General features: G+C 40.3%; 2 protein-coding genes across 7 annotated transcripts in view; one reads left to right on the top strand and one right to left on the bottom strand.

Annotated features, from left to right (window-relative positions):
• Window positions 1–9,614, bottom strand: part of ITGB3BP (integrin subunit beta 3 binding protein) — a 106,823-nt gene extending 97,209 nt beyond the window's left edge. For all 5 annotated transcript variants that reach the window (XR_011565851.1, XM_019957331.2, XM_070786428.1 and 2 more), the window contains exon 1: window positions 9,462–9,614. Coding sequence is in view for 4 of the 5 variants with exons in the window: in XM_019957331.2 (XP_019812890.1) it covers window positions 9,462–9,466 (5 nt within the window). In the remaining variant the exon portion in view is untranslated. The remainder of the gene's footprint in view (window positions 1–9,461) is intronic.
• A 206-nt stretch (window positions 9,615–9,820) lies between these two features.
• Window positions 9,821–14,353, top strand: part of EFCAB7 (EF-hand calcium binding domain 7) — a 55,000-nt gene continuing 50,467 nt past the window's right edge. For both annotated transcript variants that reach the window (XM_070786422.1, XM_019957327.2), the window contains exons 1-2: window positions 9,821–9,974; window positions 11,946–12,133. In XM_070786422.1, the coding sequence (XP_070642523.1) occupies window positions 11,947–12,133 (187 nt within the window). In that variant the 5' untranslated portion in view covers window positions 9,821–9,974; window position 11,946. The remainder of the gene's footprint in view (window positions 9,975–11,945; window positions 12,134–14,353) is intronic.

The raw sequence follows: 14,353 nt of genomic DNA, 5'->3' as shown, positions 1-14,353 counted from the left end.
TCATTTTGTTGATGAAGAAGATTTTTCTGTGCAGAAACTTTTTATTTTGATGTTGTCCCACTTATTTTTCTGTTAATGCCTTTGCTTGCAGTGTCAGATCCAAAAGATCATTGCCAAGACCAATGTTATGGAGTTTATGGCCTATGTTTTCTTCAAGAGTTTTATGATCCTAGGTATTACCTTCAAGTCTTAAATTTTGAGTTGATTCTACATTCATGAAAAAGAATACATCAGCCAGCAATTTTCTTACAATTCTTTTTTTGTACTTTGGTTTCTGATGGGGGTGGTATCTGTGTTACTAGGATTAAATGAGTTGGGATATATATATATAGCTTTAAATCTAGTCGATATTCTCAATCTTTTCATTGGTGTCTTTACTGCACTTAGATTTAATGGAATTATTTTACAGTTGGGTCTACATTTTGCTACCTGTTTTCTGTCTCTTGTTTTTTTCCCTCTGATCTTCCTTTGCTGCCTTCTTTTGATTAGATATTTTTAATATACCACTTCAATTCTTCTACTGTTTTTTTTACTTTTTGGTTATGTATTATCTTTCTTTGTAATTTTTATTAGTTACTTTGGGAACTATAACATACCTTTTTAACACATCACAGTTCATTTAGAGTTAATACAACTTTACAAAAATGTAAGACTCTTACAGTGTTACTGTCCACTCACTCTGTCCTTTGTGTTATACTGTTAAACATACAAACGTTATAAAACTCACAATAAGTATTATTATTCTTGCTTTAAACACTTGCGTCTATTCAAGAAGTTATAAGCAAAAAATATATACAGTTGACCCTTGAATAACATGGGTTTGAACTGTACTAGTCTACTTATACAGATTTTTTTCAATAAATATACAGTGTACCCTCCATATTAATGGGTTTCACATCTGTGGTCAAGATTTTCACCCATGGTTGGTTGAATCTGTGGACAGAAAACCCTTGGATACACAGGGCCAACCATTTCCATTTTACTAAGCCATTTTATATAAGGGACTTGAGCATACACAGATGTGGGTACATGTGCGGCTTCCTGGAATCAATCTCCTTTATCAAGGAATATAAAGCATATTTTAATGTTCTCTCAGAGAAACTCACCGATTTTCATGATATGTCATCAGAATGGACCCCACAGAAATACTGTTTAACATAGTTTCCTCCAATACTAAAAGTATTCCAACTATAACCTTAACTCAGTCGACAGCTTGGAACAGAATAAAATTAACTCACAGAAACAGATGGAATGTCCTTGTCTGAATTAGTATAACGCTGCTGCTGCTGCTGCTAAGTTGCTTCAGTCGTGTCCGACTCCGTGCGACCCCACAGACGGCAGCCCACCAGGCTCCTCCGTCCCTGGGATTCTCCAGGCAAGAAAACTGGAGTGGGTTGCCATTTCCTTCTCCAATGCATGAAAGTGAAAAGTGAAAGTGAAGTCACTCAGTCGTGTCCGACTCTTAGCGACCCTATGGACTGCAGCCTACCAGGCTCCGCCGTCCATGGGCTTTTCCAGGCAAGAGTACTGGAGTGGGGTGCCATTGCCTTCTCTGAATTAGTATAATAATCCACAGTAATTAGAAAAACTAAGCAAGTAATACTAGGAATCTTTAAAAAGGAAAAGATATAATGGGGCAGGGGAAGCACTTAAAAGGAGATTTGATTATTTATAGGAAGAGCTATTACAAAACTATGTTTGACTTTAAAGTGTAAGTGTTAGTCACTCAGTCATGTCTGACTCTTTGTGATCCCATGGACTGTAGCCCGCCACGGTCCTTTGTCAATGAAATTCTCCAGGAAAGAATACTGGAGTAGGTTGCTGTCTCCTTCTCCAGTTCTCCTGTGAGGGGAAATTAGAATTGGATGCCTCAAGTCCAAGGGAGGCCCCTGGGCATGTTCATTATCAGAGTGTGCCTCTCCTTGTAAAGTGCTTCTGACTGCCAGACTGTTTGTGAGCCACTCAGGGGCCATTGCTCTTTCAATCTTAACGTATCTAATGTGTACTCCAAAGATCTTTCCTTTGGGACAGAAGGAAATATTTCCCATTTTCATCTGTCCCAAAGATGAAATGACTTTTAGTATTATGCAAATAATAATCTGACTTTTAGTATTATGCAAATTATGGAAAATTCTGAAAGAGATGGGAATATCAGACCACCTGATCTGCCTCTTGAGAAACCTATATGCAGGTCAGGAAGCAACAGTCAGAACTGGACATGGAACAACAGACTGGTTCCAAATAGGAAAAGGAGTACGTCAAGGCTGTATATTGTCACCCTGCTTATTTAACTTATATGCAGAGTACATCAAGAGAAATGCTGGGATGGGGGAAGCACAAGCTGGAATCAAGATTGCCGGGAGAAATATCAATAACCTCAGAGATGCAGATGACACCACTCTTATGGCAGAAAGTGAAGAAGAACTAAAGAGCCTCTTGAGGAAAGAGAAGAGTGAAAAAGTTGGCTTAAATTCAGAAAACTAAGATCATGGCATCCGGTCCCATCACTTCATGGCAAATAGATGGGGAAACAGTGGAAGCAGTGTCAGACTTTATTTTTCTGGGCTCCAAAATCACTGTGGATGGTGATTGCAGTCATGAAATTAAAAGACGCTTGCTCCTTGAAAGGACAATTATGAGCAACCTAGACAGCATATAAAAAAGCAGAGACATTACATTGCCAACAAAGGTCCATCTAGTCAAGGCTATGGTTTTTCCAGTAGTCATGTATGGATGTGAGAGTTGAACTATAAAGAAATCTGAGCGCTGAAGAATTGATGCTTTTGAACTGTGGTGTTGGAGAAGACTCTTGAGAGTCCCTTGGACTGCAAGGAGATCCAACCAGTCCATCCTAAAGGAGATCAGTCCTGGGTGTTCATTGGAGGGACTGATGTTGAAGCTGAAACCCCAATACTTCGGCCACCTGGTGTGGAGAGGTGACTCATTTGACAAGACGCTGATGCTGGGAAAGATTGAGGGCAGGAGGAAAAGGGGACGACAGAGGGTGAGACGGTTGGATGGTATCACTGACACAATGGACATGGGTTTGGGTGGATTCCAGGAGTTGGTGATGGACAGGGAGGCCTGGTGTACTGTGGTTCATGGGGTTGCAAAAAGTCGGACACGACTGAGCAACTGAACTGATTATGCAAATATAAACATGGTTTGAAATTTGGCTACAAAAGATGAAATCTCTTTAAAGCAGCAACTTAATCATTCAATTACTATTTATTGAATAACTATACTAATCCATGAGATCAATGAGTAACAACGTAAGTGTCACAGTTGGTAAAGTAGCAGAACCAAGATTCAAACCCTGGTTTGTCTTACTTCAAAGTCTTCAAATCCAAAAATTAAAAAAATTTAAGGTTGCAACCTAGATGGAGAAATAATGATGACACTAATTTTATAATGTACACAGGAGAGAAGCAAAGTTGAAAGGGATGATGATTAGCCTAATGGAATCAGGAACAGCATTTATCCAATGCATTTGTTTTCCCAACTCCAAGATAGCATCTGCTTTATATGACCAAAGAGAAGGCGGAGAAAACTATAGTTATTGAGACTATAATTCAAGATAATTTCTAAATCTTTAAAAAACATTTTGAGTAGTATTTGACACTAAAGAATACATATAGAATGATTAGTTTATGAAGCATAATGTGAAAATAAACACCCATAAACTCACCATACAACTTAAGAACTAGACCATTACCAATATGGATGGGTACACCTATATGTGCTGTCTCTAATCCGTCTGCTTTCCCCAGAAAGGCTATCATTAAACTAAATTTTGTATTTATCATTCCTCTGTTTTTCTTCCATAAATAAACTTATTATAAACATACAGAATCCTCAACTATAGTTTTTTGCTTGTTCTTAAGCTTTATAAGGGCTTCCTTTGTGGCTCAGCTGGTAAAGAATCCACCTGCAAAGCCCAACACCTGGGTTCGATCCCTGGGTTGGGAAGACTCCCTGGAGAATCGACAGTATTCTGGTCACTTCTAGTATTCTGGCCTGGAGAATTCCATGGACTGTATAGTCCATGGGGTCACAAAGAGTTGGACACAACTGAGCGACTTTCACTTTCATGCTTTATAAAGGTAATATGCTATATGTAATTTTCTACAAATTGGCTCTTTCATCCGGTATGTTTTTAAGATTCACCCATCCACTCTATTGTTATGGGACATTACTGTTATACTTCCTTTACATTAATTTAGGCCATGCATATTCCAAAATTACTTGTTATACTTTTTCCATGTCAATGATAAAATAAATTAGAGAGGAGATAGGTCACACAATCCCATGCCAAAAATGCCAAGTTCATATCAAAAAGTTATCATCTCAACATCACTTAAAAGCCATATCACTTTCACATATAACTTATCAAGATAACTTTTTGCACCATTATTTGTGACCCTGCAGTTTAACCACGTTGAAAACTAAAAGTTTCCTAACAATTATGGAGATCCTCTACCGAAGTACTTTTGCATTACATAACCATTAATTTCATCTTGAATCACTTTGCCAAAATTAACTCAGTGAAGTTGCTATATATCAACTTTATATATATACATATAAAGCTGCTATACAACTTTAAGGTCATGTATTTATTGTCAGAATATAATTACTGCAGACTCTCCTAAGATAACATGTACCAGTTAATATGTTAAGAAAACAGGTGCCCAAAAGGTCCACATTTAAAAGTTTTTAGGGGTTCCCTACTATCTACAGCAGAACACAAGCATACCTCAGGAAGTATCACTACTTATTATGCAAACACAAACCACATTCCACTGATTTCCTATTTGACAGGGAATTTGCAACGTTATCCTCATAGTTTTGTATAAGTGCTAACTGGGTTCTTTTTCTAGTGCAAGAGTACAAAGGCAAGTCTTTTTTCTTCATTCTGGGGAAAGGAAAACCTCTTTAATAATCCATAACTTCTAAAGGTATAAGTGAAACATATTTATTGGTACCTGTGTGTAGGATACCTTATTAGGTGCTGCTGCTGCTAAGTCATTTCAGTTGTGTCTGACTCTGTGCAACCCCATAGACGGCAGCCCAGCAGGCTCTGCCATCCCTGGGATTCTCCAGGCAAGAACACTGGAGTGGGTTGCCATTTCCTTCTCCAGTGCATGAAAGTGAAAACTGAAAGTGAAATCGCTCAGTCGTGTCTGACTCTTAGTGACCCCATGGACTGCAGCCTACCAGGCTCCTCTGTCAGTGGGATTTTCCAGGCAAAAGTACTGGAGTGGGGTGCCATTGCCTTCTCTGTATTAGGTGCTAAGCTCTCTTATCTAGAAAGTAGAGATAACAGCAGCATCTACCTCCCAAGGTCTTTTTTAGGATTCAATCAAAAAATGTAGGTAAACAGTTAATTACAGTATCCAAATCATAATTACATATTCAATAAATGTAGGTTATTATTTCTGTAAATCTTCCCACTTTCACATCAATTCTATTTCCTTCAGATGTTCCTCCTTCCACCTTGTGTTACTCTGCATTTGGCAAATACATGGGGAAACAATGGACAGTGACAGATTGTATTTTCTTGGGCTCCAAAATCACTGCAGATGGTGACTACAGACATGATGTTAAAAGATGCTTGCTCCTTGGAAGAAAAGCTATGACAAACGTGAAGGGAAGTGAAGCGAAGTGAAAGTTGCTCAGTCGTGTCCGCCTTTTTGTGACTCCATGGATTGCACAGTCCATGGCATTCTCCAGGCCAGAATACTGAAGCAGGTAGCCTTTCCCTTTAACAGGGGATCTTCCCAACCCAGGGATCGAACCCAGGTCTTGGGCATTGCAGGTGGATCTTTACCAGCTGAGCCACCAGGGAAGCCCAAGAATACTAGAGTGAGAGGCTTATCGCTTCTCCAGCAGATCTTCCCGACCCAGGAATTGAAAAGGGGTTTTCTGCATCCCAGACGGATTCTTCACCAACTGAGCTATGAGGGAAGCCCTGACAAACCTAGAGAGCATATTAAAAAGCAGAGACACTTCTTTACCTTCAAAGGTCCATCTAGTCAAAACTATGCTTTTTCCAGTAGTCATATACGGATGTGAGAGTTGGACTATAAAGAAAGCTGAGTGCCGAAGACCTGATGCTTTTGAACTCTGGTGTTGGAGAAGACTCTTGAGAGTCCCTTGGACTGCCAGATCAAACCAGTCCATCCTAAAGGAAATCAGTCCTGAATATTGATTGGAAGGACTGATGCTGAAGCTGAAGCTCCAAGTCTTTGGCCACCTGACTCGAAGAACAGGCTCAGTGGAAAAGACCCTGATGCTGGGAAAGACTGAAGACAGGAGAAGAGGAGGACAGAGGATGAGATGGTTGGATGGCATCACCAACTCGAAGGACATGAATCCGAGCAAGCTCTGGGAGTTGGTGATGGACAGGGAAGCCTGGCGTGCTATAGTCCATTGGGTTGCCAAGAGTTGGACATGACTGTGAGACTGAACTGAACTGAAAATAATGGAGAAAAGTTACTCTAGAAGTGCACAGGAGGAGGGTACCTAAATCAGCATGGGGACAAGAGGCAGCCAGAGAACTTCATATATTACATATTATCTCCGCACTGATCATAGAAAACACCCTCTTCCAACAACACAAGAGAAGACTCTACACATGGACATCACCAGATGGTCAATACCAAAATCAGACTGATCATATTCTTTGCAACCAAAGATGGAGAAGCTCTATACAGTCAGCAAAAACAAGACCGGGAGCTGACTGTGGCTCAGATCATGAACTCCTTATTGCCAAATTCAGACTGAAATTGAAGAAAGCAGGGAAAATCACTAGACCATTCATGTATGACCTAAATCAAACCCCTTACCATTATACAGTGAAAGTGGGAAATAGATTTAAGGGACTAGATCTGATGGACATAGTGCCTGAAGAACTATGGACGGAGGTTTGTGACATTGTACAGGAGACAGCAATCAAGACCATCCCCGAGAAAAGGAAATGCAAAAAAGCAAAATGGCTCTCTGAGGAGGCCTTACAAAAAGCTGTGAAAAGAAGAGAAGTGAAAACAAAGGAGAAAAGGAAAGCTATACCCATTTGAATGCAGAGTTCCAAAGAATAGCAAGGAGAGATAAGAAAGCACTCCTCAAAGAAATAGAGGAAAACAACAGAATGGGAAAGACTAGAGATCGCTTCAGGAAAATTAGAGATACCAAGGGAACATTTTATGCAAAGAGGGGCACAATAAAGGACAGAAATGGTATGGACCAAACAGAAGCAGAAGATATTAAGAACAGGTGGCAAGAATACAGAGAAGAAATGTACAGAAAAGATCTTCATAATCCAGATGATCAGGATGGTGTGATCACTCACCTAGAGCCAGACATCCTGGAATGTGAAGTCAAGTGGGCCTGAGGAAGCATTGCTACGAACAAAGCTAGTGGAGGTGATGGAATTCCAGTTGAGCTATTTCAAATCCTGAAAGATGATGCTGTGAAAGTGCTGCACTCAATATGCCAGCAAATTTGGAAAACTCAGCAGTGGCCACAGGACTGGAAAAGGTCAGTTTTCATTCCAATCCCAAAGAATGTTCAAACGACTGCACAATTGCACTCATCTCACATGCTAGTAAAGTAACGCTCAAAATTCCCCAAACCAGGCTTCAATAATACATGAACTGTGAACTTCCAGACGTTCAAGCCGGTTTTAGAAAAGGCAGAGGAACCAGAGATCAAATTGCCAACAACTGCTGGATCATTGAAAAGGCAAGAGAGTTCCAGAAAAACATTTATTTCTGCTTTATTGACTATGCCAAAGCCTTTGACTGTGTGGATCACAATAAACTGTGGAAAATTCTTTAAGAGATGGGAATACCAGACCACCTGACCTGCCTCTTGAGAAATCTGTATGCAAGACAGGACGCAAGTTAGAACTGGACATGGAACAACAGACTGGTTCCAAATCAGGGAAGGAGTACGTCAAGGCTGTATATTGTCACCCTGCTTATTTAACTTATATGCAGAGTACATCATGAGAAATGCTAGGCTGGAAGAAGCACAAGCTGGAATCAAGATTGCCGGGAGAAATATCAATAACCTCAGATACGCAGATGACATCACCCTTATGGCAGAAAGTGAAGAACTAAAGAGCCTCTTGATGAAAGTGAAAGAGGAGAGTGAAAGAGTTGGCTTAAAGCTCAACATTCAGAAAACTTAAGATCATGGCATCACTTTATGGCAAATAGATGGGGAAACAGCAGAAACAGTGTCAGACTTTATTTTTTGGGCTCCAAAATCACTGCAGATGGTGACTGCAGCCAAGACATTAAAAGACACTTACTCCTTGGAAGAAAAGTTATGACCAACCTAGACAGCATATAAAAAGCAGAGACATTACTTTGCTAACAAAGGTCCATCCAGTCAAAGCTATGGTTTTTCCAGTAGTCATGTATGGATGTGAGAGTTGGACTATAAAGAAAGCTGAGCGTGGAAGAACTGATGCTTTTGAACTGTGGTGTTGGAGAAGACTCTTGAGAGTCCCTTGGACTGCAAGGAGATCCAACCAGTCCATCCTTAAGGAGATCAGTCCTGAATGTTTATTGGAAGGAGTGATGTTGAGGCTGAAACTCCAATACTTTGGCCACCTGATAGGAAGAACTGACTCATCTGAAGAGACCCTGATGCTGGGAAAGATTGAAGGCGGGAGGAGAAGCGGACGACAGAGGATGAGATGGTTGAATGGCATCACCGACTGAATGAACATGAGTGTGGGTAAACTCCGGGAATTGGTGATGGACAGGTAAGCCTGGCCTGCTGCACTCCATGGGGTCGCAAAGAGTCGGACACGACTGAGCAACTGGACTGAACTCAACTGATATATTATCTCCACTCATACCCCAAAGAAAACGTTCTTTACTGAGCTTTGAACAACAACAACAAAAGTCTACAGGGCAATGATAAGCAAGAAAACTAAAGCCTGAAGTTAAGTGATTCACTCAACGTTGGTCAGCTCTTTTCAGAACTGGCTAAGCGTCCTCTTTTGGAAGATGAAATTTAGTTCTCTTGGGACCCGGTTCGTGGGCTCTGCTACAAGTTTATAGGAACTTAACCACACTAATCTAGAAATTAAGGGGCTTTATCAAATTATACGGCGTTTTGCAATGTACTCTGGTCCTATTCTCGGTATGTTAAACATATTTGAAATCATTTCAAGCAATACATCACTAAATATAGCCCATAGCCTATAAAATCTGTCAAAAGCCTTGGAGAATCAGAATTAAAGTGAAGAAATACTACTAGATAAATAAAACTGGAAGGAAGAGAAGCAGAGTTGGGTTGGGGTACCAAGCACCAGGAACAGTCGGAGAAACAGACAAATTTACTCTCTGAAAAGGACAACGGAAAAGGTTACTGGGCCACAAAATATCTACTCGTCTTGCTCACAGAGGTACCCAAACACAGCAACACCCGAAGGAAGAGATACTTACGGCATTTCGACTTTTAAGAATGCACCTCCGTCGCCAGATGAAAATCCCTAAGTAACTCCTTCCGTAAACAGAGAACCTTCTAAGAGAAACACTGAAGCCTGAAAAACGCGGGCCAACAGTCACTCGACGCTGTGCCACACTCAAAGAAGACCGCCGGAAACATTCCGCCAGCGACAAGGGATCCCAGTGTACGCCAGTAAGAGGGGAGGAGAGTCAACACATAGACAGCACTCAGCCCCTGCCAGGGCAACGCAGGGCCCTCTCTCAGGATTCTGACAAGAAGGCCCCCTGAAAAAACGGAGACAGAGCCATCTCTGTTCACTCTGGAATAAGTATCCGCAGATTTCTAGCCGGACCATTTAGGGAGGTGCTCCGCATCTTGTTTCCGGTGGCGGAGAGGTGCAGTTTCCATGGTAATTAAAAGAAGGCCGAGGACTGTACTGCTGCAGTGAGAGGATTGCGGAGGCTTTCAGGAGAATTGACTACGCTCCCCCGTTTGTGACCTGCAGTTAGGTAGCAAGCAACTCGCTGTCTCTCTCTTTGCCCGCTCCGTCCCTCACTGTTCGGCTTCCTTTTCTTCACCCGCATCTTTTATTACTTTGTCATACGTAGCCTTGCTCCATGTCTGTACTTAAAATGTACATATAAATGCGATTTTATTCCCAGAGTAATACAAAAAATAGAGAGATGTTGCCCGAGATCAGCCCTGAACGTATTTTACAGTGTAGGGACGGTGACTAGATGACTCTCTGTTTTCACTTGGCCCTCTAGAAGCCTTAGGCGCTTGTTAACAGTTTATTTTTCTTGCTATTGTGTGGCTGGTTATTTATGGAGCATTTGCTGCAATGTACTCTCTAGGCCCCTGTCTTGGTCTCAGGCTGGAGTTTTAAATGCAGGAGGTTTCCAAGCCTGAGGAGCTGAATTATATATTTAATTATGCTTCAGTTTAATCTCATATTACAGAGCGGGGGGCGGGGGGGGAAGAATTCTGGAACATTTTTGCTGTGGGATTTCCATTTGAGGGCGTCAGTTTATTTGGAAAGAACAGTTGAGGACAGTCTGAAACACACACACACAAAACCTTAAATTTCTAAGTTTCTGGCTTCAAAATGAACGTTCATTCTCCTTTCCTTATTGAAACAGATTTCTTTCACATTTGTGAAGATACGCGTGCACGCATATGTGTTTAAAAACTGTGATGCTTAATTATAGTTATACCAATTTGCAGTAACCAGACTGTGACACCACATCCCTGTGGGGTCCTTCTAAATCTGGTGTAAGATGAAAGTGTCAGGCAAGCGGTCTGTGTATTATAAATAGGGTACTTCATCCATGATAAGCGATTATTATCTTTCTTTCCCAAGTGTAAAAGACCTATATAATTCAAGAAGGTGTTAGTAATTTAGGCCTCCTGAGTAAGAATCCAATGAGTCCTGAAGGGGACCCTACCTGTGTCGTCTTATTGTTGAACTAGAAATATTCAATTTATTAGGTTGAAATGTATTTTTAGAAGTCAAAGCTGGGTAAAATAATGTTGGAAGCTGTTAGATCACCAGCACAGTTACTATAAGGCACCACTATAGTGCCTTATAGTAACTGTTGTACAAGAAACCTTTTATAACATTAAAAAAGAAGAAACTGTTACCGAAATTTACATGCTTTTGCTGCTTACTCTTAGCTGGGTGAGATCTCTGTCTCTCAATTTTCGTATCTGTAAAAGGTTCAGAAAGTACCTGACCACTGTAGTAGGTATGTATCAAGATGTATGACAGTTCTTTAAACTCTTATGAGCAGAGGTGCTGTATAAACCCCGAAATTATTGTTAACATTATTATTGGTGGTAATAGAATACAGTAAAACCGCAGGATAATGCTATACATGGGATTTTAAGAATTCAGTCATTTTAAATGTGGGGCTGCAGTATTGAGATGTTAGTGAAATGATGTGGTTGATGCTGCTATGGAGATGAATGCCAGCTGCCAATCACATTATATTCAAATTATCATTATGCTGGAGTTTCACTCTATAGTTTATTTAGCATTTATTATGTGCCTGGCACTGCTCTGTATGCTTCAAATGTGTTAGTTTAATTAATCCTCATGACAATCCTAGGATGAGTCTCAACTGACTGTCCTCTAATTTTGAGAGAATAAATGCGTGCTTTTCCTTTGCCCTATGAGTCTTCTTTTGTATTTATGTTACATCTTTGTTTTAGCTTTGTTCTTTGGGTTCTCATGTATATATTGTGTGTATATATATGTATATATAATATATTTAGAAATCAACTGCCAAAAACTTATTCTAGTTTAACATATGATAATATAACCATATGCGTATTATAATGTACATCATTTTTCCACATATAAAAACCTTCATGTCTTTATTCTCCTCCCCCACCCACCACCACCATTTGAAAGCCAAAGTGACGTTTTCATTTTAGGACTAACAGTGACTAAAACAAAATTTTAAATTATTTTCTAATAGAATGGCCATCAGTCCAGGAAGTGATGCAGCTTTCTCGGGTCAGAAACCAACGCATTCAGAGAGTCCTCGATCAAAGAAATTTCTGCTAACTGAAGAAGAGATATTTTATATGAATTGTAGAGCTGCCTACTTAACTGTTTTCAAAAGCAGTTTAGATAACATTATTTCTAAAGATCAACTTTACTTAGGTAATTTTTTTGACTAAGTAGTTTTCCTTATTTGCTGAAAGTTAACAAATCAGAAAGACTCCAATTAAAATTACATTGTTGAATCATTCCAGTTACTTAGTTAAGCTTGAGCGGTAGAAGTACATTATGCTATTGTGCCATTCTAATTGTATGTATTTATTTATTTTTGGCTGCACTGGGTCTTCCTTGCTCTGCACGGGCTTTCTCTAGTGATGAGACGGAGATACTCTCTAGTTGGAGTGCATGGGCTTCTCACTGCAGTGGCTTCTCTTGCTGCAGAGCATGGGCTATAGGGTGCAGGACTTCAGTGATTGTGGTTCCTGGGCTCTGGAGCACAGGCTCAATAGTTGTGGCACATGGGTTTAGTTGCAATGTAGCATATGGGATCTTCCTGGACCAGGAATTGAACCCATGTCTCCTGTATTGGCAGGCAAATTCTTTACCACTGAGCCACCAAGGAAGCCCATATTATGTCATTTTATATAGCTACATAATCGAGGTTTGATGGTTAGATGTAGCCTACCAAGCTCCTCCGTCCATGTAATTTTCCCAGCAAAAATACTGGAGTGGGTTGCCATTTCCTTTTCCAGGGGATCTTCCTGACCCAGGGATCAAACCCGGGTCTCCTGCATTGCAGGCAGACGCTTTACCATCTGAGCTACCAGGGAAGCCCTCACATAATCCAGGAGCTTCAAAATAAAACTTTCAATGTTTGTATGGATTCAGTTCAGCTCACTTCAGTCGCTCAGTCATGTCCAACTCTTTGCAACCCCATGGACTGCAGCACGCCAGGCTTCCCTGTCCATCACCAACTCCCGGAGCTTCCTCAAACTCATCTCCATCAAGTCAGTGATGTCATCCAACCATCTCATTCCCTGTCTTTTCCAGTGAGTCAGTTCTTTGCATCAGGTGGCCAAAGTATTGGATTTCAGCCTCAACATCAGTCCTTCCAATGAATATTCAGGACTGATTTCCTTTAGGATTGACTGGTATGATCTTCTTGCAGTCCAATGGACTCTCAAGAGTCTTCTCCAACACCACAGTTCAAAAGCATCAGCTCTTTGGCACTCAGCTTTCTTTATAGTCCAACTCTCACATCCATACACGACTGCTGGAAAAACCGTAGCTTTGACTAGACAGAACTTTGTTAACAAAGTAACGTCTCTGCTTTTTAATATGCTGTCTAGGTTTGTCAAAGCTTTTTTTCCAAGGAGCAACCATCTTTTAATTTCTTGGCTGCAGTCACCATTTGCACTAATTTTGGAGCCCAAAAAATAAAGTCTGTCACTGTTTCCATTGTTTCCCCATCTATTTGCCATGAAGTGATGGGACTGTATGCCATAATCTTAGTTTTCTTTTTTTTTAAAAGCTTACACCAATTATTTGCTTTAAAATGTTCTTTTAAATTCTTATATTGGTATTTTAAGATTTATGATAATAGATTACAATGCTTTTGACAACTGAATCATTAGTCTAAATTTGACCTACACTGGAGAAAATGTAAAGGATATGTATGTATTTATATATATGTACACATATATCCATGTGGGTGTGTATTGAATGATTGTAAAAGGGCAGTATTAAAAAATAAGTAAAATTTTTAAAGAAAAGAATTTGAGGTTCTGTTTTTTAGGGATGAGGGTTTCACAGAGTTGGTCTTCTGTTTTCATTATATTGTTAATTTTTTAATTGAAGTATGGTTGAATTACAATGTTAATTACTGCTGTACAACAAAATGACTCAATTATACAGATATCTATATCTGTATCTCTAAGAAGGCAATGGCACCCTACTCCAGTACTCTTGCCTAGAAAATCCCATGGGCAGAGGAGCCTGGAAGGCTGCAGTCCCCGGGGTCATTGAGGGTTGGACATGACTGAGCTACTTCACTTTCACTTTTCACTTTCATGCATTGGAGAAGGAAATGGCAACCCACTCCAGTGTTCTTGCCAGGATAATCCCAGGGACAGGGGAGCCTGGTGGGCTGCCAGTTCTATGGGGTCACACAGAGTTGGACATGACTGAAGTGACTTAGCATTAGCATATCTATATCTATCTATCTATACATTCTTTTTTCATATTCTTTTCCATTATGATTTATAACAGGATACTGAATTTAGTTCCCCATGCTATACAGTAGGACTTTGTTGTTTATCATTGTATATATACCAGTTTGCATTTACTAGTCTCAGACTCCAAATCCAACCCCTCCCACCCTTC

Source organism: Bos indicus, chromosome 3 (assembly GCF_029378745.1).
Source record: "Bos indicus isolate NIAB-ARS_2022 breed Sahiwal x Tharparkar chromosome 3, NIAB-ARS_B.indTharparkar_mat_pri_1.0, whole genome shotgun sequence".
NCBI classification, from domain to species: Eukaryota; Metazoa; Chordata; class Mammalia; order Artiodactyla; family Bovidae; genus Bos; species Bos indicus.
The sequence above is the reverse complement of the archived record's forward strand: the minus strand, read 5'-3'. Positions and strand labels throughout refer to the sequence as shown.